This window comes from Sphaerulina musiva, assembly GCF_000320565.1.
Source record: "Sphaerulina musiva SO2202 unplaced genomic scaffold SEPMUscaffold_7, whole genome shotgun sequence".
Lineage (NCBI taxonomy): Eukaryota > Fungi > Ascomycota > Dothideomycetes > Mycosphaerellales > Mycosphaerellaceae > Sphaerulina > Sphaerulina musiva.
Window position 1 is genome coordinate 1,607,266 of NW_016017389.1, and position 23,952 is coordinate 1,631,217.

At 52.2% G+C, this 23,952-nt stretch overlaps 8 protein-coding genes across 8 annotated transcripts; 5 read left to right on the forward strand and 3 right to left on the reverse strand.

Annotated features, from left to right (window-relative positions):
* Nucleotides 1–326: 326 nt before the first annotated feature.
* On the reverse strand, nt 327–1,716 carry SEPMUDRAFT_164987 (DUF383-domain-containing protein; the record flags this gene model as incomplete). Its single annotated transcript, XM_016908143.1, has 4 exons — nt 1,672–1,716; nt 1,584–1,620; nt 1,298–1,515; nt 327–1,214 (listed from the first exon to the last, which is right to left on the reverse strand). The coding sequence occupies exons 1-4, from the start codon at nt 1,699–1,701 to the stop codon at nt 327–329; spliced, it is 1,173 nt and encodes a 390-aa protein (XP_016759618.1). The 5' UTR covers nt 1,702–1,716.
* A 156-nt stretch (nt 1,717–1,872) lies between these two features.
* SEPMUDRAFT_69186 (uncharacterized protein) lies at nt 1,873–4,518 on the forward strand (the record flags this gene model as incomplete). Its single annotated transcript, XM_016909854.1, has 2 exons — nt 1,873–2,548; nt 2,621–4,518. Coding segments are annotated over exons 1-2 (2,424 nt in total), but the record flags the coding sequence as incomplete, so codon positions are not given.
* Nucleotides 4,519–7,259: 2,741 nt separating this feature from the next.
* SEPMUDRAFT_109564 (uncharacterized protein) lies at nt 7,260–8,115 on the reverse strand (the record flags this gene model as incomplete). Its single annotated transcript, XM_016900787.1, has 4 exons — nt 7,260–7,278; nt 7,434–7,558; nt 7,585–7,679; nt 7,878–8,115. The coding sequence occupies 4 exons, from the start codon at nt 8,113–8,115 to the stop codon at nt 7,260–7,262; spliced, it is 477 nt and encodes a 158-aa protein (XP_016759620.1).
* On the forward strand, nt 7,822–11,505 carry SEPMUDRAFT_150412 (serine protein kinase Sky1). The gene is made up of 4 exons (XM_016906157.1): nt 7,822–8,693; nt 9,086–10,087; nt 10,149–10,395; nt 10,449–11,505. Exons 1-4 carry the CDS (start codon nt 8,533–8,535, stop codon nt 10,887–10,889), a joined length of 1,851 nt encoding a protein of 616 aa, XP_016759621.1. The 5' UTR covers nt 7,822–8,532; the 3' UTR covers nt 10,890–11,505.
* A 624-nt stretch (nt 11,506–12,129) lies between these two features.
* On the forward strand, nt 12,130–13,619 carry SEPMUDRAFT_150415 (Sterol_desat-domain-containing protein). Its single transcript, XM_016906158.1, has 3 exons — nt 12,130–12,229; nt 12,383–12,653; nt 12,712–13,619. Exons 1-3 carry the CDS (start codon nt 12,192–12,194, stop codon nt 13,363–13,365), a joined length of 963 nt encoding a protein of 320 aa, XP_016759622.1. The 5' UTR covers nt 12,130–12,191; the 3' UTR covers nt 13,366–13,619.
* A 37-nt stretch (nt 13,620–13,656) lies between these two features.
* SEPMUDRAFT_150416 (NCA2-domain-containing protein) lies at nt 13,657–16,157 on the forward strand. Its single transcript, XM_016906159.1, has one exon. It carries the CDS (start codon nt 13,807–13,809, stop codon nt 15,874–15,876), a length of 2,070 nt encoding a protein of 689 aa, XP_016759623.1. The 5' UTR covers nt 13,657–13,806; the 3' UTR covers nt 15,877–16,157.
* A 161-nt stretch (nt 16,158–16,318) lies between these two features.
* SEPMUDRAFT_150417 (GTP-binding protein SAS1) lies at nt 16,319–17,990 on the forward strand. The gene is made up of 3 exons (XM_016906160.1): nt 16,319–16,628; nt 16,830–17,097; nt 17,182–17,990. The coding sequence occupies exons 1-3, from the start codon at nt 16,599–16,601 to the stop codon at nt 17,502–17,504; spliced, it is 621 nt and encodes a 206-aa protein (XP_016759624.1). The 5' UTR covers nt 16,319–16,598; the 3' UTR covers nt 17,505–17,990.
* A 2,099-nt stretch (nt 17,991–20,089) lies between these two features.
* On the reverse strand, nt 20,090–22,976 carry SEPMUDRAFT_150418 (Rap30/74 interaction domain-containing protein). Its single transcript, XM_016906161.1, has one exon. It carries the CDS (start codon nt 22,844–22,846, stop codon nt 20,780–20,782), a length of 2,067 nt encoding a protein of 688 aa, XP_016759625.1. The 5' UTR covers nt 22,847–22,976; the 3' UTR covers nt 20,090–20,779.
* Between the last annotated feature and the right edge of the window lie 976 nt (nt 22,977–23,952).

Below are 23,952 nucleotides of genomic sequence, written 5' to 3' on the forward strand. Positions count from 1 at the left end.
TATTGACTTTATATGGAAGATGCAGCGCTGTGTTGGTTTGAAAGATTTACAGTTGGCGATCACACTTGAGGATTACTTATTCTACTTGGATGAATATATCGTTTTGGGCCCACACTTCTGGAGAGGGGGCTTGTCCGACAAGTCGGTGGGACATACCTTATCAATATCCCCGTTGTTCAATAATGGGTAGTGAGTGTTTGGGTCTTGTTCTTTCGGTGGTCGGTGAGGGCCTTGGGTATTGAATAGGTATATGCAACATCCCAGTTTGGTGTACGGCTGTCTGTGGAGATGGAGCGTTGCAAACTTGCGACTTCACTTCAATTCTTCTACAAAATTTCCACAATTTGCTCATCTTCATCCTCTTCAATTTCCTGTACTCTCCCCGCACCTCCTCCCTGGGCCGCTTCCTCTGCCTCCTGTGCCATTGCCATCTTTCTTGCTTCCTCCTCCGGATCCGGATCGCCTTCCTCACCTCTCTGCAAGACTTGCACCAATCGATCCACACTCTCCCTTACACCCTCATCTTCATTCTTTTCGTGAAGTTCTCGAACAATCGGATAGACTTTGACATTTCGCAAAACTTTCCTCCCCTCGGCCGTCGTCGTCAACAGTAAGAGCGTTTCCAAATGAGTACAAATAATATCATTCTGCGGCTCGCGTTCTTTATCCGGAGGTAAGAGTTGACATTCATCTAACATTCCCTCGGTATCTTCATCGGCATACTCTTCACTGCCCATGAGTGGCAGGAGAATGTATGGAAGCAAACCCACACCACCGTCTTCTGGCGCCGCGAGAAGGGTTTGATGGGAATCGATATCGAAGCAGACGTTTTTGATGGTACTCGCTACCCCTCGTCTGCGAATAGTGGAAGCATGTTCAGTGAAAACGACGAGTTTGGATATTGGTAAAACTTTTTCCGCTGTCGCATCTGTGGTGCTGCCCTCGGTGCGAGGCGTGAGGAAATGTTTCCGTCCTTCGGCGTGTTTGGATAGGTCGGCGAAGACGTAGCAGAGATAGTCGTAGTCTGCTTTGGGATTGTAGGAGCCTGAAGCCCCCTTGACGAAGCAGTCGAGGAGTTGGTCGATGGCGATGGGTGACGTGGAGAGTGATTTGGGAATTTCGCGCTTGAGGGATGAGAGCTTTGCGATTGCGTCGGACTTTGCGAGATTGGCGAGCAGCATGCAGTGTTCGTTTGCATTGGGTTCTTTGGCATCCTGAAGATTATGGTTAGCGTTTGGTGCAAGTCTCGACTCGTAGGTAGTATTGAGTTTTCGTTTTGCTTTGAACTTGGACGTACTGTCACACGCCGCAGTATAGATTCCAGACAAGCTTCATCCTCGATCAATTTCTTCACAATTTCTTCATCATCTGTAAGGTTGACGAGAATGGTGAGAGCGTTTTTTGCTATAGGCGCATAATCTTTAATCAGAAGTTTCAGATCGGTAACAGGCTCGAGTTGGTTCCGCTTGAAGAGTGATGGCTGTGAAGTTGAATAGCCAACGAGGTTTTCCGCGGCTGGTATTCTTGTCAGACGAAATCTTTGTGCAATACGAATTATTCCATCTCTACAGGTAGTCGCTTACCGATTTGTCGAATCTGGGTATTTCCGTGGTGTAGGAACTACGGTCAATTAGCAGAAGATCACCGATGTTCTACATTAATAACACATACCTCTACCAGCTCTTCCAGTTCAGTCGGCATGATGACTGTGGAACGTGAGGTCTCGCTATGCTACCATTAGAGTCAAATCGATGCAATAACTTTTAATGTTTCACTCATATGCCATGTGGAGTTTTAGCGCGGTCTTGGCATCGATGATCGGCGCTACTTGCGGTGGGCCTCACGGGTCTTCTTCCCATTGACAACCAGACGCGACAATCCATCTCCCGCTGCGCGCGCTGGCTACGGTGCCGACTTTGTTATTGCAACGCGTGTGCAGGGTACTGGGAATAATTCTCTGACGCATGAGGTCCATACCATGAGAAGCGTTCGCGATCCGCGAAGACCGAAGCCGGCGCAACAATGTCCAAGTACTTCAAGAGCCTGCAGACTAACTTCAGCCTCGACTTCCTGGATAATAAGATAGCAGAAGAGCAGGAGAAACAGAAACAGCAGCAAGGTCAGGGACAGAAGGCAGGCGCACCAGGCCTCAAGCGCAGTCTCAGCAGTGCGAGGAGAGGCAGTAGCAGAATCGAGCCGCCAGGCAATCGATCCGGCAGCAGATTGAGAGCTCCCGACGCGTCAGATGGCGCGCCCGCGATCAAAGGTCCGGACCCAGACGATTTCGTTATTGGGGATGACGAGTCGAGCGCGAGCATCAGCCGGACGGCCACACCACAGCCAGCAATAAACGAGGGAAAAGATGCAGGATCATCGGCAGCGACAGCACCAGCACCAGCATCGACAGAGAGCGAACGCTCTAGAGACAAGGATGGCGGCAGTCAAGAGGGCGATAAGGGCAAGGGGAAGATGGCTCCCGAGGAAGAGCTCCCAGAGCTCGTGCAAAAGAAGCTGGCGCATCTGGAGAAGCTCACTGCAAGATATCAAGGTATGGTTACGTCCAAACCACTTCATCGTGATTGGCATCTGTTGTTTTACTCACAGAACTTGACGTGTACAGACTTGCTGCGCAATTACAGGACAGCGCACGCACGAGTATCCATGATCGATCCATTCGAAGCAGCCTTGCGCGAGCATACCCCGTTGACGTCCATCGGCGACCCTGGAACTTTGGTGGAGTGGCTGAATCAACGCAGCATGCAAAGTGATATGGTATTGCAGGAGCTCAAGAAGATTGCAGGCGAGAAAAACGAGGCTGAAAAGGAGCGTGATGAGCTGAAGACTAAGCTCGAAGATGCCGAGAAGAAGGTCAAGGATGCCTTTGACGAAGCTGCTGGGTTGCGGAAAGAGCGTGATGAGGCCAAGGCTGAGTCTGCGAAACACGGAGACTCTAGTGCACATTCCCTGGGTGTATCCAAGGCTGAGCGCAAGTCGACCGAGGACGACGCTTTCTTCTCGTACGAGGACGAGGTGTCTCGCGATGGCGAGCTAAGCAAGCAACTTGCAGAGAAAGATGTGACTCTCAAACAAAAGACCGAAGAGCTGCAGGCGTACGAGGTGAGGGAGAAAGAACACACGGCTTATATCAACGAGCTTTCTGTGGAGAACGCGTCCTTGCGCAAAGATTCGGAAACATTCCGAAACGAACTGGACGTCAAGAAGGTTGACCTCGATGCTGCGAACAAGCAACTTGAGCAAAAGGATGCTGAAATCGCATCGATCAAGCAAGAACTTGCCGAAGTCATCGCTGCTCGTGACGCTTCGAAGGAGCACCAAGATGAAGCGACCCTCAGCTTGGTTCAGACTGAAGCCCAGCTTGTCAACATCCAAAAGGAAATGAAAGATTCCCAGGAGGCTCTCAAAAAGAAGGCCGCAGAGGCTGAAGCAAGGAAGTCAGAGGCTGAGGACAAGTTGCAGAAATATCAGCGTGAGCACGCCAAGAACCTCAAGGAGGGCAAGTACTCTCCAGACGCTCAGAAGGGGGTGGAAAATGTCCGCAACCTCGTCAAGACATTGCAGGCCAATTTGGAGGCCAAAACTAATGAGGTGCTTATTGCAAGAGCTCAAGCCAGCGATATGCACAGCGCCATGAAGATCATGGAAGCTGAAAGTGCTCAAACGGAGAGTACTATGAAATACCTTCGTGATATCGAAACCACCGCGAAGAGCGACAAACAGAGATTACACGAAGCCGAGCAACAACGTGACGCTCTCCAGAAGGTGGTTGACTCCAAGAGGGGCCACGAGCAGAAAATTGTGACGCTACAGATGCAGCTCAAGCAGGCCATGGAAGACCGCGACAGAGCATATCAGAACATCATCAACTGCGGCAAATGTGTGATCCCGGTCAAGCAGGATGAGGTTACAACGCCGTCAGAGGTAGCCAGTTCATCTAAGTCACGCCTTGGCTCCGAAACGACAAACGTCAGCACCCAGCCCACCGAGCTTGGTAGCGAGGCTTCAACCCCTGGGACTCCGCCGGCGCTCGAAGACGAGGATTTACAAACTCCGACTGGTGCGGCAAAGAAGAAGAGCAAGAAGAAGTCCAAGAAGGGCAAGAAAAAGCCGGAATCTGCGACCGGTCCTGAAGGTGCAGACAAGACTGAACACGCATCCGCCGATGTCACCGTCGACGATCTTATTCGGGACCAGACTGGGACTGCGGCAAAACTTAGGCATCAATTTGAAGGCAACCCACTAATCCCACTGTTGGAAAATATGCACGACTATGTGAAGAAGCGAACCGAAGCAGACAGCGACAATCACGATAATCTGATTATGCACCTTGAAGAACGTATCGAGGTTGCCGTACAGAACCTCAAAAACAAGGATGTCGTCCTCCGAGCCAAAGACGATGAGATTCTCGAACTTCGGCAGAATATGCTCAACACAATCTCGTCCGATGCTAAGACGATACTTCAAGGCCAGATCGACGATCTGACAAAGGAGATCGCAATCGTGAAAGAAGAGAGGGATGCTAAGAACGCCAAACTCTTGCTCCTCGAAGAGCAACGTGAGGAAGCCGGCGATGCAATTCGGAGAGATGACAGCCAAGCTTGGCAAGATCTGGCTGAAGAGCACCAGAAACGCATCGATCATCTAGAAGCAGATCTCAAAGAAAGAGAAAGTACCATCGAGGCACTAAGGACCGAGATCGATGCGCTAGGGACTGACATTACTGACAAGAACACGACTATGGCGAAGCTCACTGAAGATATGGCTGCCAGCGAGGTCAAAGTTGCTAAATTGCAAGAAAGCATCAAGAGCCAGATTGAGAACGAAGAGCTGATCGAAATCCTGAAAGAGGAAAAAGATGAACTGCAAGATTCGATGCTTGAGCTTGGGAAAGAGGCCACAGAGGCTAAGCACGAGCTGAAATTGGTGAAGGAGATGCGAGACGAGCTTCAACGCGAGTTTGATGAGCTGGAACAAGATGTGGCTAAGTACCGCAAACAAGTAAAAGATGCCGAGGGGCGAGAGACTGATCTCAAGGAGCGTGCCAACGAGCTTGAAGTCAGGCTGCAGGAGGTGACAGACAAAGCGGGATCCAGCACCGAGCTTGAAGGAATCAAGGGCCAAATGGAAAGTCTGAAACGGGAACGGGAATCTTTGCAAGACGCCAAAGATGCAAGTGAGGCGCAGATCAAAGATCTCACAGCGAAACACACTGCCAGCAGCACTGAGCGAGATGCGCAACATCAGACTGTCTTGACGGAGCTAGAAGCACTCAAGAGTCGTGCTAGTGAACTGGAGAAAGACCTGGCGGCATCGGAAAATTTGGCACAGCAGCGCTTCAAGGATCTGACTTCTACTAAGGAGTTGAATGAAAAATTCCAGCAGCAGTTGAAGAAGCTGAAACAGGAGAGCGATGAATTAAGAGCAGTCAAGGCTGAGCTGGAAAAGTCGAGCGCGCTTGTCAAGAAGCTTGAAGGCAAGGCTAAAGATCTGCGGTCCGAAATCACTGAGTACAAGTCCCAGGCGGCCGATAGAGATATAGAGATTGCGTCGCTGAGAGGAAAGGCAAAGACGAGTGAGGATCGCGGAAAGGCACTTGAGGAGTCGTACGAGACGGCTAGGAGGGACCTCGAAAAGACTCAGAGTGCTCGGGACGAGGCTATTGATGCCCGCGAAAAGCTCCAAGCCGATTGCAGAAAGCTCGAGGACGAGCTCAAGAAGCAGAAGCCCAGAATTGAAGAGCTGGAAAAGCAAGTGCAGAAGCTCACCGAGGAGAACAACAGCCTCAAGGAGGAGCTGCAGTTGAAGGCAACGTCGCAAGCCAGCGCGGAGAGCTTTGTGCAGAGTGCGCAAGACCAAAATCGTGAGCTTGCTACCCGCACCAAGGAAATGCAAGAGCGGGTGGAAAGTCTAGAGGAGGAGCTCGAGGATACGCGGAGATCACTGTCTGAGCGCAGCAGAGAAGGTGATACTATGCGTAGGCTCCTCGCCGATGCCGAGAGCAGAGCCGACACCAAGGTCAAAGAGCTTCGCGAGCAACGAGATTTGGCCATCGAAGAGCGAGATCGCGCTGAGTCTGATGCTAGCACAGTTGGCCGTAAGAGAGCACGTGAGATTGAGGACCTGAGGAACAAGCTCCGCGAAGCTGAACAGGAGGCTTCTCGCGCCAGTGAAGTACGCAAAGACGTTGAAAAGCGTGAACGGGACTTCAGGAATTCTCGAATCGATCTTGAACGACGCTTAGCGCAAGCACAAGAGGATGCTGATGCAGCTCGAAATGCCATGACACAGCTACAGAACAGTCTCGACGAAGGCGAGCGGCAAGTGACACAACTCGAAAAGGACAAGCAAAACCTCAAGAAGCAGGTGGAAGAACGCGAGAGTCGGCTGGAAAGATTGCAAAAGTCCTCGAAAACCATGGCTGAAGAGTTACAGCAATTGAAGAACTCTGCAAAGCTCAGACACCAGCAACAACAACAGCAACAGATACACACTGGGTCTGGTTCCTCGAGGACCTCAATGGAGAGCGTCAATCGCTCACGAATCGCTTCCCCAGGGCCAGGTCGGCCGAGTACCAGTAATGGCAGTGTCACAGGCTCTCCCGGCGACGTCAATTACGTGTACCTCCGACAGGTCCTATTGCAGTTCCTAGAGCAGAAGGAGAAGAAGTTCCAACTTGCACTTGTACCTGTGTTGGGCCAGCTGTTGCATTTTGACAAGGCCGAGGAGCAGAAGTGGACCTCTGCGATTGCTGCCAAGTAAGTAGATACGGTACCTATGATTGATTTCTCGTCGCGATCTTGTGTAAAGTACCTTATCTACATAGCATAGCATAGCGTAGCATAGTTCTCTGTCTCTGTGACGATTGATGATGATCATGGGCGGATCTCGCTCCTGCGCCAGGAGTGGTGTTCCTATATGTGTGTACAGTACAGTATATATCATGATATACAGTATCTAGCGTTGCATAGCGAGAGGAATCAATGTCCCTTAGAACGTGTGTGTCTCGATCGCCTTCGTCAAAATGGTTTGTCTTCCTGCCCGTTCATCTGTAGGTAAGGTACCTTAGGTAGGTAGGTAGAACGGCACTTGGGAGGAGAGAGCGGAGAGGTTTCAGAGATATTTACCTGATGTCTCACCCCCATTTTACTGTTGTTTTTGTTTTTGTTTCTGTTCTTCTTCTCGTACCTGCATTTCGTGGAGGCACAAAAGAAAATAGCTTCCAGAGTATGGTAAGCTGGAATCTATGGAGTAGGTAGGTACCTATGTGGGAGATAGGGTACATAGATAGCGTTGTCGTCTGGATAGATTGTCGGTCGAATTAAGCCTAATACTAAGGTGTTGCTGGTAGGAGGTAGTGACGAAGTAGGTACCTGACTCGTGTATGGCCGAAGCTCCCAGCCACTGCCATCACTTACCTACCTCCTTGGAGGCCCAACATTGGGAGAAGGCTGGTCTTGTAACAGGAGGATGTTTTTGGTTCGGTATTGATCGGAGGTAATGTAGTCTGCTGCTGCTGCTGCTCTCGTTCGCATGTTCGATTCTTGATGGTAAAGTATGTACATGTACGTGATGCCCACGACCGTCTGGTCCGTCGAACTGCGTGGCTGAAGCAATATACTGGAGGAAGAGGGGGAGGGTGGAGTGGTGTGGTTCAATACCTCCTACATGTAATTAGAGTCCGCCAAAGCGCCAACGAGTTCGGGCCTTGGGTCGGTGGCTCGATCGTTATCGACACTTGGGGGAAGAAGGAGGTGGAGGTACCTCCTACTGGTCCTGTGCTGGACTTGCGTCTACCATTCCTCCTTGTACTCGTATCTCATATCAATCAATGCTACATGTACCTTACTACCTGTACCTACCTCCACCTCCACCTTTACTCCAGTAGCCACGCCACGCCACGGCATCCATCCGTTGTTGCTCCTCTGCTTGCTTCAACCCGAGCCCGTGCGCCTCGAACAGCTCCGACAGCTTGACAGCTCTCTGCCCTGCCACCTCCAGCTCATCCCACCACGACGTCAGCACGCTTGCAAGAGCCTTGCAGTCCCGGGCAGTCTTGGGCCTCTCTCGACACCTCAGTAGTTCACTCAGCGATCGCATTTGCCTTTCTGCGCTCTCCAGGAGATTTGCACTGTGTCGACTGGTCCCTCCGCTTGATATAGGTGCAGCTGCCCGCGAACTCGGGCCAGAGTCGCTCCCCCAACATTAATCAGTGCCATCATCATCATCATCATCATCTCCCAGCGTCCCAATTGGTGTATATGCACTCGGTTCATGCACCCCCTTCCAGTACAGGCACCGCTACAGCACAGCAGGCACAGCAGTGGAATCGACCACCACGCAGGCATCGTCATCAACCACGGCTAGACAGCACGAGTCGCATCTGAAGCAACCAACCGTATCCACCTGCACCGACGCACCCTCGTCCTAGCGCATCGTCCGCGTGCAGCTTCGAGAAGCCAAGTGCTGCCAGGTTTATATCCCTCACCGCCGCCCCCACTACCACCTCTCCTCGCCATGAACAACAGCGGCGAGGGTCTGAAGAAGGCTGCGATCAACAAAGCGAAACAGAGCGCGACCAACGCCAACGGCAACGGGCAGAAGCGACGGAAGCAGGACCTAAAGCCGATCCTGACAACGAGCGAGCAGCAGCAGGCCGCCGGCGGAACAACCAACAGGTGAGTTGAGCGCGTGTATTGTGAATGTGGTGGGTGGATCGACGAGCGCGCAAAGAGATGGAGAGATGTCGTATCTGACGCCGTTGCGACACGTCGGATGCTTGTTGGCCTGCTCTTGTCTTGCGCGCTCTCTCGCTCACCTCATCTTCGTACCTGCCCCGCCGAGACACTTCCATCAATTCCCCCCCGAAGCATACTTGGCCCACCACCACCACTACCACCACCACCACCTTTGCCACTTCCCATCACGCGTGCACGGATATCTCTCCGCTGCATTGATCACATTCTCCACAGCTTCAGTTTCCGCTCCGCAATGCACATACCCGCGAACATGCCCCGTGCGCCGCAACCACAGTAACCGAACAGACCATGCTGATGCCGAACGCAAACAGTGCCCAGAGCAATCAGTCGCCGCTCAAGCACAACAAAGCTGCGCCGCAGCACGGGAAGGACCATCACGATTCACCTAGCGGGTCAGAGTCCTCCGGCGAAGAGGGCACCGAAAACACGGCGGACGAAGAGGATTCCGAGGACTACTGCAAGGGTGGCTATCACCCTGTGCAAGTAGGCGAACAGTACAAAGATGGCAAGTACACAATAGTGCGGAAACTCGGCTGGGGCCACTTCAGTACAGTATGGCTGTCCAAAGACAATACCACTGGCAAGCACGTCGCCCTCAAGGTCGTTCGGTCTGCCGCCCACTACACAGAGACGGCTCTCGACGAGATCAAACTCCTGAACAAAGTGGTGGCAGCCAACAAGGACCATCCGGGCAGGCAACATGTGGTCAGCCTGCTGGACTCTTTCAATCACAAGGGCCCTCACGGTATGCATGTATGCATGGTATTCGAAGTGCTGGGCGAGAACCTGCTCGGCTTGATCAAGAGGTGGAATCACAGAGGCATTCCCATGCCACTCGTCAAGCAGATCACGAAGCAAGTGCTGCTTGGGCTCGACTATCTACATCGAGAGTGCGGCATAATACACACAGATCTGAAGCCCGAGAACGTCTTGATCGAGATTGGTGACGTCGAACAAATTGTCAAAACATACGTCAAAGAGGACCCCAAGGAAAAGGATGACCACCGCAACGGCCGACGCAGGAGGCGCACTCTGATCACGGGCTCGCAACCACTTCCCAGTCCACTGAACGCCACATTCTCACAAGCCGACCTGGCCAACTTTCCGGGCAGCACCTCCAGCCTCAACAAGATCGTGAACGAGAGCAAAGGTAATTCGCCAATCACAGGTTCGTCGCCAACTGCCCCGGACGGTGCTGAGATGAGTGGTGCTCTAGGAACAGAATCCAGGTCAATGCTCGAAAGCTTGGGCATCAAATCGGAAGGCGGCGACGGCAAAGAGGGCGTCACACAAAAAGAGCGCGAGAAGACCGCGTAAGTATTGCGCACCTGATTTATTTGGCTTTGCTGAGCCTGGGACTAACGACAGACGCAGCGAGATACTCGCCAACAACGTGTCGGACATGGACCTTGGCGGCTCACACGCGGTGAAGCCCAAAGAGATGGAGAAGGCAGACGACGGCATCGAGATCATTTCCGTCAAGATTGCGGACCTTGGCAATGCATGCTGGGTCGGACACCATTTCACAAATGACATTCAAACACGACAATATCGATCACCCGAAGTCATACTAGGTGCCAAATGGGGAGCCAGTACTGATGTGTGGAGTATGGCATGCATGGTGAGAAGCAAGCAGCGTCCAGCTACGCTACAGTCATGACTAACAAGTTCCAGGTCTTCGAGCTGATTACCGGCGACTACTTATTCGACCCGCAATCAGGTACCAAGTACGGGAAGGACGACGACCACATTGCGCAGATCATCGAATTGCTCGGTACATTCCCTAAAAGTTTATGCATCAGTGGCAAATGGTCACAGGAGATCTTCAACCGCAAGGGAGAGTTGCGAAACATTCATAGGCTGAGGCATTGGGCTCTTCCGGATGTCTTGCGAGAAAAGTACCACTTCTCGGTGGAGGAGGCCAAACGAATTGGGGAATTTCTATTACCCATGCTCGAATTGCAACCGGCCGATCGAGCCAACGCTGGCGGCATGGCCAATCACCCGTTCCTGGACGAGACGAAAGGCATGAGTGGCGTCAGAACGAATGTCGAGGTCGGTAGCAAAGGCGAGGGTATCGAAGGGTGGGCTACGGAGGTCAAGAAGGCGCGGTAGAAAGCATCGGCATCGATCCGGACCGCAGTCCGAATGCTCGCAGTCATTAGAGGTGGGCTTTGACCGTCTAAAGAATCAAACCCTTGTGAGCCATATACGGGCGCTGCGACGCAGTACCAAATACCAATGGGTGGACTAGCGCTGCCTGCGACGGATCTCAGCATGGCGTGCTGGGACTTGCTTATGCAGGGTAGACAAGACCTGCCAAAAAAACGTCAATATCAGAAACCTCGTGTACAATCAGTGTCAGTCACTAAGCACAGTCACTCATTCAGCGGGCAGCCAGCTACTGCTGCCGCGCGATTAATACGACTCACGACGAGGTTGCCCCTTGGGCCTGAAAAGGATCGTGGCGACATATTCACCGTTGGCGACCAAGAAGGCGATCAAGCAGGCATACATTGTTAGTGAGAGCATGCGGTGCAGCTGTCGAATCCTTTGCCTTCTGATACCAACATCGCGTCAAATTATTCGCGGAGTTTCCTGGTCGTGAGCGGCAACCTCGTGGGATTGGATGAGCAGGCGTCACTTCGGCTAAGATGAAGACGAGAATCAGTATACATGATGAATGTGATGTTGTTTCGCTGTGCTCGTTAGTATCCATATATTTTCAGAGGCGATGTACCGTTTAGTCCTCCTTATGGTACGAATCTTTGGTTGCTGTTTGTCTTTATGAGATGTACGGTACCTTATGAGTATGACAATTACATGTATGTCCTTATTAGGCTGATTATGAGACCGCGTCTCAGCACGTGACTAGCCGAAGAAATAGCTGGGATGGGCAATTGACTTTGATGCCTTGCCCATGCAACGTTGGTTTCTTTCGGCAATTTGCGCTTCGTTCTAGGTAAGGTACCTTACATACATGCTGCCTTCCTCTCTAGCTTGTATACAAAGCAATCTGCCGAAAGCTCGAGAATTGAAGATGTACACATGGCCGACAATGCGAGACCAAATAATGCACCATTGCTGATGGGCTACATGTACTTAACGAAGAAAAGCGTCACAGTGTCGTACTCGTGGCAAGGCAAGGCTGCGATTTTGACATTGGAGAGAGTTCTACGACGCATGAGGGAACAGCCGTGTGGGACGGTGGATGGCGCTAAGTGGTCCCTTGAATTAACAATGGGCGAAAGTCATACGATAATGGCGGGAGTCTGCTGCGAGCCTGCGAACCTAACCTTAAAGAGTTCTCCTTGGGGGCACACATAACATTCCTCCCCTCTCTTCCTACCAGATACACTCTGCTACGACTGCTGCACTGGCACACTGACATTCACTGCTGTCGGACTGCAAGCGACCATGTCGACGACGTTTGGGATGGATTACTTTTCGAGCTTGTAAGTGCCGTGCCTGGCTTCGCCCCCCTGAGGATCTGGAGATCGTTCCTGCGTCAGATTCGCCTGTCAACAAAGAAGTTTGTTGGCTGGCTGACTCTTGGTGTTGCCACACCGCAGTGCTTCTACTGTCGTACTAATGTTCTCGCGGCACAGTAATAATGTCACGACCAAGACCATCGCCGATGCCATGCTGCCGCACACGACGAATACCTACTGGCACGAGTTTGACGAGATTTCAAAATACAATGTTGGGTTGAACTACTTTGAGAAGTTGTGGGCCGCGTGGTATGCCTTCATGGGTAACGATGTTCTCGCGACGGGCATCATGAGCTTTGTCATGCACGAGACGGTGTACTTCGGGCGTAGTCTGCCTTGGATCATTATTGATCGGATACCATACTTCAATCGGTACAAGATTCAGCACGTATGTGGAATGAGCTAGGGATAGATTATACAACAATGGATACTGACAGCAGGCGCAGAACAAGATTCCTTCGGCAAAGGAGCAGTGGGACTGTGCGATGCTCGTGCTTTTGAGCCATTTTACGGTCGAGCTACCTCAAATCTGGCTCTTCCACCCAATGGCTCAGTGGTTCGGTCTTTCGACGACGGTTCCGTTCCCCTCGCTATGGACAATGGCATACCAAATCGCAATCTTTTTCGTGCTCGAGGATACATGGCACTACTGGACACATCGCGCAATGCATTGGGGACCGTTGTACAAAAACATTCACAAGATCCATCACCAATACTCTGCTCCTTTCGGTCTTGCTGCAGAATATGCTTCGCCAATCGAGGTCATGGTTCTCGGGCTGGGAACGGTTGGCTCGCCAATTCTGTGGTGCGCTTTCACCCAGGATCTTCACATTTTGACCATGTACCTCTGGATCTTGCTTCGCCTGTTCCAAGCCATTGACGCTCACTCTGGATATGAGTTCCCATGGAGTCTGCACCACTTTTTGCCATTCTGGGCTGGCGCCGACCACCACGATACGCATCACGAGAAGTTTATTGGCAACTACTCGAGCTCTTTCAGATGGTGGGACTTGCTTCTCGACACTGAAAGTGGCCCGGAAGCTGCAAAGAGGCGCAGAGAGAAGCGCGTGGCGAAGATGAAGTCTCACAAGGCGCAGTGATTGTAATGTTTGTCTCGATTCAAGATCAAGTTTGTGATGATATTGGGCATTGGGTACCTCGTTTAGCGGGAGTTCAGGTGCCGGGTCCGCCGTTTGGCTGGCCCGAGGGACAGAATTTTTTCAGTAAACACACAACAGTGGACTGTAGAGTCGCCAGTACTCTAGGTCAACCGTAGCCATAGTATCGAGCCTCAGGCATGATCATGGGTTCACTTGGAACGAGCTCACCTGTCCGACAAATCGGAAGCTTTCTCGTGCTACGTCACTTTTTCCAGAGTCAACAGCGACGCGTTCTTACCTTGGGTACATGTATAAGGCACGGCACCCACGTTTACTTTATAACATTGCCGCTCTTGGAGCTTGTACACTCCGTGACTCAGTACATGTAGTTGGTTAGGCAATGCGGTGATACCCAGCCACCACGAACAAGGAGCAGCCATCATGTCCTTCGTCCTCGACCAGGTCCGCCGGATCGATGCGCATTTCGATCGCTTACAACTCGCCAATCTAGACTCAGCAACACGTGTGAGTGATAGTCTACCAGCGATCCAGTCGACCGACGATGACTTTTCACCATCACAACCGTCTCGAGATGTCCCAGCGAGTTTACCGAGCAAGCGAGTTGCAGCTCTGCAAACGGCAATTCGAGGTCTCTCACCTGGCAGCGCGGACAGTACAAGTCGTGCTCTGCTCAAGCCATCCCAGATCCAAGCACTGCTTTCTGCTTTGAGTCCCCAGCCGCAAACACAGGCAGCGATATCCCTGGGAGAAGGAGGTGCTGCCATAGATGGACAGGAGAAAGAATTCTTTGAGCAGGAGCTCGAATGGCTGCTTGTTTCAAAGGCTTCGACGCAAGTATACGGACACGTTCTCAGTTCTATACTCGACGAGGCAGTTCGACTGAGTGATGATGTATGGTACTGGGACGAAGTGCTCGGTAGTCAGAGATACACAGCCTTGTACAGCATACAAGTTTCACCACTGCGATTGTGGGCGTTCGGTAGCGCTGTTTGGGCTGACGCGAAAGAAAGAGCAGAACAGAAAGGTTTTGGAATTGCAGGTGCGGGAAAGGACGTGAAGGACTCTGCGACGGAACAGTGGAAGCAATTCTATGGACTTGTGAGGCAGGTAGTCCAGGAAAAAAGCGTCAAAGAGGTGCATAAACAGATTCTGTCGCCTGTCACTAGGATCAGGTCAGAAGTGAGGGCAAAACAGAGTGCGTTGAAGAAGGTCAGACTGAGAAATGCGAATGCTTTGGGAATCTTGCTGGGAGAAGGGCTGGCAAATGAGAGTGGTCACGCAGATGGGGCAGCGAGCCCTGCTAAGCAGGACGTACACCACAAAACCAAGGCATCGGTTTCGAGGAACGTTGCGTTGATGGAAGCTGTACTTGCCAAAGTCAACGATCTGGAGACACCCATTGCCAAGTTCTTCGACGCCATTGCGGCTCTCACGAATGACGATCCTCTGTACACTGCCGACTCCGACGACGTAGTAGCACCACAGGCTGTTGCTGAGAGGCTGTCCAGAGTGCTTACGCTTGGTATGGGAGAGTACGCGGAATCAATAAACGCACTCAAGCAGCAGCATGGCAAGCCGTCTCGTCTGGTTCGCTATTGGTTACCCATCACGGCCAGCATTCTATCCTCGACTACAGTCCTTCGCATACTGGTCAACCGGCAAGCGGAGATACTGCAGTGGATCCAAAATCTCGGGGCGACTGTTGTTGATTTCTGGCAGAATTGGGTTGTCGAGCCGACTCGGAATGTAATTCGCACGATACGACATGACGAAGGCAGCGAGATCAGCATCGTGTCTAAACGCTCCCTCGAAGGCGACCGCGATAGTCTCGAACGTATGGTCGTCGACTTCGCCATTGACGTACCCGCTACAGCAACTGAGACCGGTGCACCACTAACAGAAGCTGAAATCTCCAGCATTCGAGCCAAAGTCCGTGAGGGAGACTTGACGCCTGTCCTCAAAGCTTACGAGAAAGACCTCTCCAGCCCGCTCAGAGGAGCTATCACGGGAAACTTGATCCGAGCACTACTGATCCAGGTTCAAAAAACCAAAGTCGACGTTGAAATCGCCATGGGCGGCATTGATTCTCTTCTCAAGTCACAAGAGCTTCTGATTGGATTCATCTCCCTCACTCCAGGTCTGCTCGTAGCGTACGCTGTCTCTCGTTGGGTTCGAACGTCTTTCACAGAGAAGCGAGGCACGAAGGCTGAGAGGAAGCATGGAGTGATGCTCAGGCAACTAAGAAATATTGACAGGATTCTGACGTCTGCGAGTCCTACGTACGAGGGAGAGTTGCCATATAAGGATCAAGGGCTGTTGTTGTGTGAGATTCATGTGCTCCGTCAAGCTGCCGTGAAAGTCATGCCGTGGCAGATCTATAGAGAGTTTTCTGAGGAGGCGGAGGAGCTTTGCGATGTGAGGAAGGGAGTGCAGAGGCAAAAGGCTGTTTTAGGGAGGGTCAGGTGGGCTTATATGAGGTGGTTGAAGTAATGATAGAAGAGGCGTGGTGACGAGGCTCGGGCCATGAATGCTTCCACTTGAGAAGCATGTGCGGCGCCGAAGTACCACGGAAGTACTTGTACTCCTCAGCTTCCGAGATCTTGGCTGCGGTCATTTGTGAGGAATACATTGTGACTGTCTTGCGGTGATGCCGGTACAGTACGCCGAGATCAGCTTGGTTCAGTTGGCAGGCAACAGAATGCCGACTTCAGCCTCGCTTGTGGTCGCTGCGAAGGACAGCTACGTAGAATCATAGTGCCGCCGAAACTGCTCACATATAGTCCACTTCTCCTCATATCCGCTACATACTTTCCTATGAGGTCGACGCTGACACTTTTGTGGCTCAGATCTTGCACGTGCGATGTTCACTTGGCGCTAGTTACAAGGATCACATCATAGCCCGACCCCGTGGTTGCAGCCAGCACCGTCACAAGTTGCAATAGTGCACGAACCTCCCTGCCCTACCGGAAATACCAATCTCGCGCTGAATATCTCACGTTCGCCATTCCACTCTCCGCCGTCCCCGCCGCACGTCTCGACAACCGCCGCGTCAGAACCACGAGCGCAAGCAGCTTCCGCCCTTTGTGACCCGTGGCTCGGCGCTTCAAGAACCATCACAGGGTCTTGTCTCTTAGACAAAGGAAACTAGACATCTTCCGGGCTTACGAGGCGACGCACGCTTGCACGACACCTTACGATACGCTGTGCTCATCATGGCTGGCACTCGGAATTATGATTTCCTAGTACGTTGAGCCCAGCCCTGCGCGCGATTGCCCCTTGAGTACTGCGAGAGGACCTGCAACTGGAGAGCATGAGATGGTCATACGGGCGGTGGCTAGTTGACGGACGCCATGCCTCTCATCTCTCCACTGGTGAAGCACCAGGCAGGCAGTGTGGGCAAGGAGAAGCAGTGGCGCATAAGCTGACCGTGATGATCGCAACAGATCAAACTACTTCTCATCGGCGACTCGGGCGTAGGCAAGTCCTGCTGCCTACTGCGCTTCTCTGAAGACTCCTTTACGCCGTCGTTCATTACCACCATCGGTATCGACTTCAAGATTCGAACGATCGAGTTGGACGGAAAGAGAGTGAAGCTGCAAATATGGGATACTGCGGGCCAGGAACGCTTCAGGACAATCACGACTGCATATTACAGAGGCGCCATGGGTATCTTGCTGGTGTACGATGTTACAGATGAACGCAGTTTCAATAGTATGTACCACCTCCATCCTTCGCACTCATTCGCGGGAGACGAGAGCGCAGGGCGGTGTACTAATACTATATTCTTCTACCTAGACATTCGAACGTGGTTCTCCAACGTCGAGCAGCATGCGACTGAAGGCGTCAACAAGATCCTGATAGGCAACAAATGCGATTGGGAAGAGAAACGTGCCGTTTCCACTGAACAAGGACAAGCCCTTGCAGACGAGCTGGGCATACCATTCATGGAAGTATCAGCAAAGAGCAACATCAACGTCGACAAGGCTTTCTACAGCTTGGCAGGCGATATCAAGAAACGTATTGTCGACACGCAACAACCACAGCAAGGAAACCAGCAGGGTGTTAGCGTGGGAGGCCAACAGAGCGCTGCAGGTGGACTGGGCAAGAACTGCTGCTAAACCAACGGGTCAATGAGAGAGCAGGCATATGATGTGCAAAGTGAGAGCAGCAGCAGCAGCTATGAAACGAATGCAGACACGCAGCAACGGGAGTAAGCAGCTTGGGAGTCCACGATTTTTTCTCTCTTGGGAACACATCACTGCTGTAAAGGAAGGAAGGTATATCCGCATGGATAGCGAGATTCGGCGTTTTTCTTTTTGGAAGGAGCAATAGAGACAGCCAAGTTTTTTTATTGTTGTCGTTGTTGTTTTTTAATCTGCTTGAGGACAAGGCATTCCAGGGCAACAGCAGCATCGGATACCGATAAGTATTTACCTGTTGAAATTCGTGAGTTTAAAACCTGTTTTGATTTCTCTTGTTTCACTCTCGGGCTTGGCATTTTGGTTCTTGTTGGTTTGGTAGTGGGCATGCAGGCAAGTCCATGTAAGCAAGTTAAAGAAGCAGAGCAGAGCAAAGCAGAGCATTATACGAGAGAGAATTTTGACTCCATCTGACAGATTAGGACGACGATTGGTAAAAGTATGTACGTATTCGACCGAATATAAAACTCTTGCTCGTTCTCTCAGCAACATCTCTTTTGCTTTTACATAGGTACACATTCTATTAGACCGGACATCGATAAATGTATGAACTTTGCCCCTCAGCTAGCATCAACATTTCCACAAAACCTCCCCCCTTCAAGTCCCCATTACCTTACTTCACCTCCCCCCATCTCCGTCATCTCCTTACACCCCAACACCCTCTGACCCCCCCACAACGTGAAAGTCGTCACCTCACTCCCCACCTCACACGTACTCGTCGCTTCCACACTCGTCCACGACGTTCTCGGCGGAAGAGTATTCTTCATCTCACACGTGAATTTTGTCGTTGCAATTCCTATCAGGCCTGCGCAGGGTGCCGCGATGCAGCCCCAGGGACAGCCGGAGCGTGCGGAGACGGGCGTTGTTGGGCAGGTGATGTTGTTGGTGGAGGAGGAGGAGTTGGTGGTGGTGGATGAGAGGAGAGGGAGGGGGGTTATGGTTGTGTAGATGTATTCTTGTTGGATGGCGCGGGGGTGGTTTTGTTGATTTTGATTTTGTTGTTGGTCGTGGGGGTAGAATGGAGAGGCTTGGGTTACTGCGCATAGGGCGAGGAGGGCTGTGAGGAGGTGGTGAAGGGTCGACATTTTGTAGATTGATATAGGACGTGTTGTGTGGTATTTTGTTGTTGGATTTTGATGCGATCGATGGTCAATGGAACGATGTCATGTCAGGATTAAATAAACACTAGATAGATATATTGCGGCGTCGATGCTGCTAATGTATCTCCTAGCACTCTTCTCTTCCTCGAACCTACTAATCCGTTCAAGAACTATTGCTTCGTATACGTCCAGTCTCATAGGTGTGCCATCAAGGACCTACATCACTAGTTGCAGATGCTGTCGGCCGGGAATGTTATAGCAGGGGTCGCATTTTCTGCTATGTTCCGGCGCTCGGGTCCCCACGAGGCTACCTGGGTAGTTCTATTGTCGTGCTCCTATGCCGCATGAATCAATTCTCTCGGAGAGCAGTAGTAGATTCTTCGCCGAACGATTCCTTGGGTTCCAGCGACTCATGTACGTACGTAGTAGTTGTATTCTGGAGTGCCCAGTCATGATAGGAGAGCACAAGCACAACAGAGAGTCATCGTAAAGTGCCGACGACTGTCTCAGAGATCCTGAAAACGAGACATCAAAAGGATCCCCAGTTCGCATCGAAGTCGTGGTTAGCAGCTTCCGTAATACGATGCTGTGTCTCCCTCTCCAGTGCGACTTGGAACATGCGCTCGAGAGCTGACGACAACGTCCGTTCGCGGCTTCGATAACACGGCGGATCGGAATTTTGGGATCTGTCGTGTTCACTGCGCGTCGAGTCTTGCGAGACTTTGGTGGCATACATACTCGTCACTCTAGCTGCAGGAGCATGCTGACTTAGAGAGCCTCAGGAACAGGAACGTGGTCGAACACGAGGCTGCTGGGGTTGCTTGCAGGTCCCCAAGTCTTGTCAAAAATCCTTCGTTGTGTAGCTTGTCTGTGCTGTTGAAGAGTCCGCATCTTGGCAAGCTGGAGTCGTTCGGATGTGTTCTGGAGCGCTCGCCGTTGTGTAAGTATGTACTTGTGAGATTCCAATACTTCCGTCGTTGGTGGGAGTCTTTAGTCGCTTCTCCAGTCTCTTATGAATTGTCGAGGAGAGATAGAGAGGATATAATCAGCCACGCGAACAAGTCTTCTCCAAGCAGCGTCAAGCATACCAAGGCGAGCAGACTATTCGTCCACATCCTCGCGGAACGTGCAAGTAGCGGACATCCTTGTTTTCGGAGTTCAGAATAGCAACCTCCGTCTGCGTCGTGCTGCAAGCCACCTATTGTTCGTGTTCATCCTCTTACAAACCATTCAGCTACCAACGCGTTGAGCAGACATGTTCTATCTGAAACACCACTGCCGTTCGCTTACACTAGACCTAGTCAGTACAGTGCTTGGTAAGTGCATAAAAGATACCTGTAGAGAGCCGGAGTACAGCCAATTCATGCAGCCCAGGAGAAACTGGATGACATTGATGTGTATCATGATTCTTTCTCGTATGTAGCAATCTACGCTTCGAGTGGATGGTCTACTTACACCTATAAGTCAGGATCAACGACAGTGAGGCCTCGATGCTGACCAGGACAATTTCCACATAAGTAGCATATACCACCACGTCAGTGGTATTACTTCGTCCACGAGAATGCACTCGGCTCTACATGTTTCGTATCTGATATCCTCTGCTGCGTCTTTTCTGGGGCATTTGCATAGTTCGATACATGCTGAGCACCTCTACGCCAGAGCTTGTACTTCACTATCTGATAGGATATGCTAGTGAATGCAATCAATGCCTAAGAAGCATGGAAACACTGCGTCATCATAGTGTGCTCATTCTTATACGTCTGGTGAATGCGGACCTCACTCGAAGTGAGAATTAAACAGATCCGTCTGTATATCAGCTCAGTCCACGCCCAATCAGTCCTGGATATTTGGCATGACCCAAGAATGTAGCGCCGGCCCGTGTAAGATGTGGTGCTGCGCCAAATTAGGGCTAGGCCTGAGCCCGACCTGTCCACGCTTAAAAAGCTGGCCTACTTTCTGGACAAGCCGAATGAACTCGACAGTCCGGCGGCCAACCCGGCTCGAAAACATGCCTACCAACGCCTTCATGGGTATGCCGGCAGCAGGAATTGCAGCACGAATTTCGTCTAATGTCGGCATTGGTGCGTGCGCCTTCTAAACGCCAGGCTTGAGCTCGATCAGGCCAACCTTTGCTGGGTCCTTGGAAAGCTGGCCTGCTTTCTTAACAAGCTGGATGAATTCGGCAGTTCGAGTTCCGACCCTGCTCTTGAACTTGGCCACCAAGGCTTTCATGGCTATACCAGCAGCAGGAATTGCAGCGCGGACCTCCTCCAGTGTCGGGAAGGATGTGCCACCGATTGGCGTCGCGGTGCCACTAGCAGTAGGAGAGCCAGGCCGTGAGCCGTTCGGAGTAGCGGCTGCAGGTGAGCCAGTTGGGCTGTTCTTCAATTTGAGCTTGACACGACCCGTGCGAGAGGTGTCGGTGTCGCTACCGGAGCCTGAACCACCAGCTCGTGAAGCCTTCGTCTTGGGCACATTAGTGGAAGAAGCTCCTCGTGCGACACTTGGCGTTGCGGATACTGGACGTCCGTTGATGCTCTTGACCTTCTTCCGACTTGACTCGTTGCCACTAAGGTCTGAGGCGTCGGGCGAGCCAGGTCGTTTCAAACTCGCACCGAGTCGCGAGGGATCGCGCTGCTCCGGTCTTCCAGTAGGAGCATTGGTTGCCTTTGTAGATGTACCGGACTTATCGCCGTTCGAAATGGTCTTCTTAGCTTCTTCGGCTTTCTTGGCCTCTTCAGCTTTCTTGCGCTCCTCTTCAGCTTCCTCCTCGGAGTCCATGGAATCACTCGACTCTGCGTAAGGGTCACTATCAGAATCATCGCTGTACTGGCCCTGGTGCTCTCTTTTCCTGAGCTGCTTTCGCAGCTTCTTCTGTTTCTTCTTCTCTTCCAATCGTTCCAGCTGCTCGCGATGATGTTCTGCTTCCACATCCTGATCTTCGTTCTTCACCCCCGTGCCACCCAATCCTGCGTCACGCATTTCCAAATAGATGCGGCGCTCAATCTCGTCGCCATCCTCACCATCTTCGCCCTGAAATAGCATGCCCTCGTCATCGTCCTGGAACTCGTCCTTGACATCAAGATCCAGCATGTCTCGATCGGCATCGAAATCCCCAGTGGAATCTCGCTTTCGATCATCATCGTCGTCACGAGAAGCTCTGAGGGCCGCGACTCGTGAATGCCGATCATCTGCGCGCTGCTGCTCGCCAGCCTTGTGAGTTCCGAGGGCCCATCGCCCAGGTGCATGCTTCAACAACATGAATTTCTCCACCTCGTCCGATGTCATTACATTGACTTTGTTCGTCTGCTGGAACCTGTACCACTTCTCGATAGGAACCATCTCGAACGTCCCTTCATTACTAACGACGAGCATAATACTCCGCGCAGAGAGCGCTTCTTCGTAACTCCCCACCCAGACGTTCTTGGCCTCGTAATCCTCAAGATGCCATGGCCGCGCTTCTTCGTAGCGAAGCTGCGAGCGCTTTTGGCGAATAGGGTTGCTCTCATCTCTACCCTCCTCAACCTTTTTCTGCATCTTCTTCTTCTGTTGTGGCTTGTTTGATTCACCTCCAGTCGGGGCAATCAGCTTCTGATTCTCTTCGCGCTCAGCTTGGCGCTCAGCACGGCGTGCGTTCATCTGCTCGCGCTCCTTGTCGTCGGGGCCAGATACGGCTTCTGTCGGCTCTAAAGATGCCATCCGATCTCGTGCAAATCGACGATGTAAGCGAGCTGGTCGTGGAAACTGCTGCTGATCGTAGGGGTTTACTTCGATCGGCTGACCATCGTCACCCGCCCGACTCTGCAATTTCATCGCGTGGTACCGCAGCCCTTTACTGAGTTGGCTCTTCGTAATCACAATGGGAAATTCGCTGTATGTGCTCGGGTCTGGCTCATTGCTCGGCGCAGCCGATTGAGGCATATTGTGCGTGGTGCCCTGGGTGGGCTGCTGTTGCCCATTAGAGCTCTGTGATGTCTTTGTTGCGGGCGCAGGCGTAGGTCGCTTTCCGACTGCAGCTGGTTTCTTGATCGGTTTCTTCTTGGATGAAGTGTTAAAGATGTTGACGGCGGGTCGCTTGCGCACAATGGGAGCCACAGGACCGCCGGCCGTGGGCGTGACCGAGTTGGGCCCCGATGGCGGCTGCGCAGGCGAGTTGCTCATCGTGGGCGTGTGCGGCGGTGTGGGCGTGAAGGTGTGTGAGGAACGGTAAGGTCAGGTAGGTATGTAGCGACTCCCGGATGCTCTGTCCTGCGACGCGACTCATGCGCTGGTGACGGGCTCTGGTGTCGCGGCTTGGGAGGAGCGCTGAGGGAGAGATGGAATGGATGATGGAAAGAGGTTGCAATTGAGGAGTTGGGAGATGCTGATTTAGTCAAGAATGCGGAGTCAATGAACAGTGTGTGTAGGCTATTGTTGCAGCTTCTCATTGTCCTTTGTTCGTGGTGTTGGCGAACGTGCGGCGGCACGTCAGAAGCGGCGGGCCAGGGCTGGCTCGTGCGGCGGCCCGGGCCCGGGCCCGCAACGAAAGAGCCACGCCAAGATGCGCTAGTGCAGCTCTGTTGACTTCCATGTCTTCCTTTGCTTGTTGCTCGGCCAGCCCATTTCATTTCATCGCACTTCACTTCACTTCTACGCTCCATGGTTTTCCTTGAGAAGGTCCTTCAATTCAGGACCGCTTTGTCTACAGCGTGTGTTTGATGCGATTCACTTCGGCGCGCTGTCGTTGCAGGACAAGCCGCACTTGGTTGCTTTCGTCAACTGTTTGTCAAATTGACCTCCCAGGCTCGCGATCACGACCATCCGGTCGCACCAGTCATCTCCAGCACCATGAACGGCGCTACTAGTCCGAAAGATGGCGCAAGTGTGGGTTTGGAAGACAAGATTCGCAGGATGATCCTGTTCAATGGGTCGGTTCCCGACGATGGAGCTGTCGATGCACGACCACGAGTGCGCCTGCCTCCTTCTGCGCCTGGCTATGGCCAACAACCACCATCTCCAGGCTCACACATCAATGGCACCTTTCACCACCAACGCTCGATGAATGGCTGCGGTCCCGCTAGTCCTAGCTCGCCGCTAAATCAAGGATTGCCACCTCCAACTACTGGGCTTTCAATGTTCGCGCCTCATATGGCTGCTCCCAGTCCTCCTATGGCGCCCCCTGGATTTATACCACCACATGCTAGACATGCTGGACCACACACATACCCTCAACCTCAGCCTCTCCTAGCACCTCCCGCCGCACTGCCACCAAACTTGCGCCAGAACAG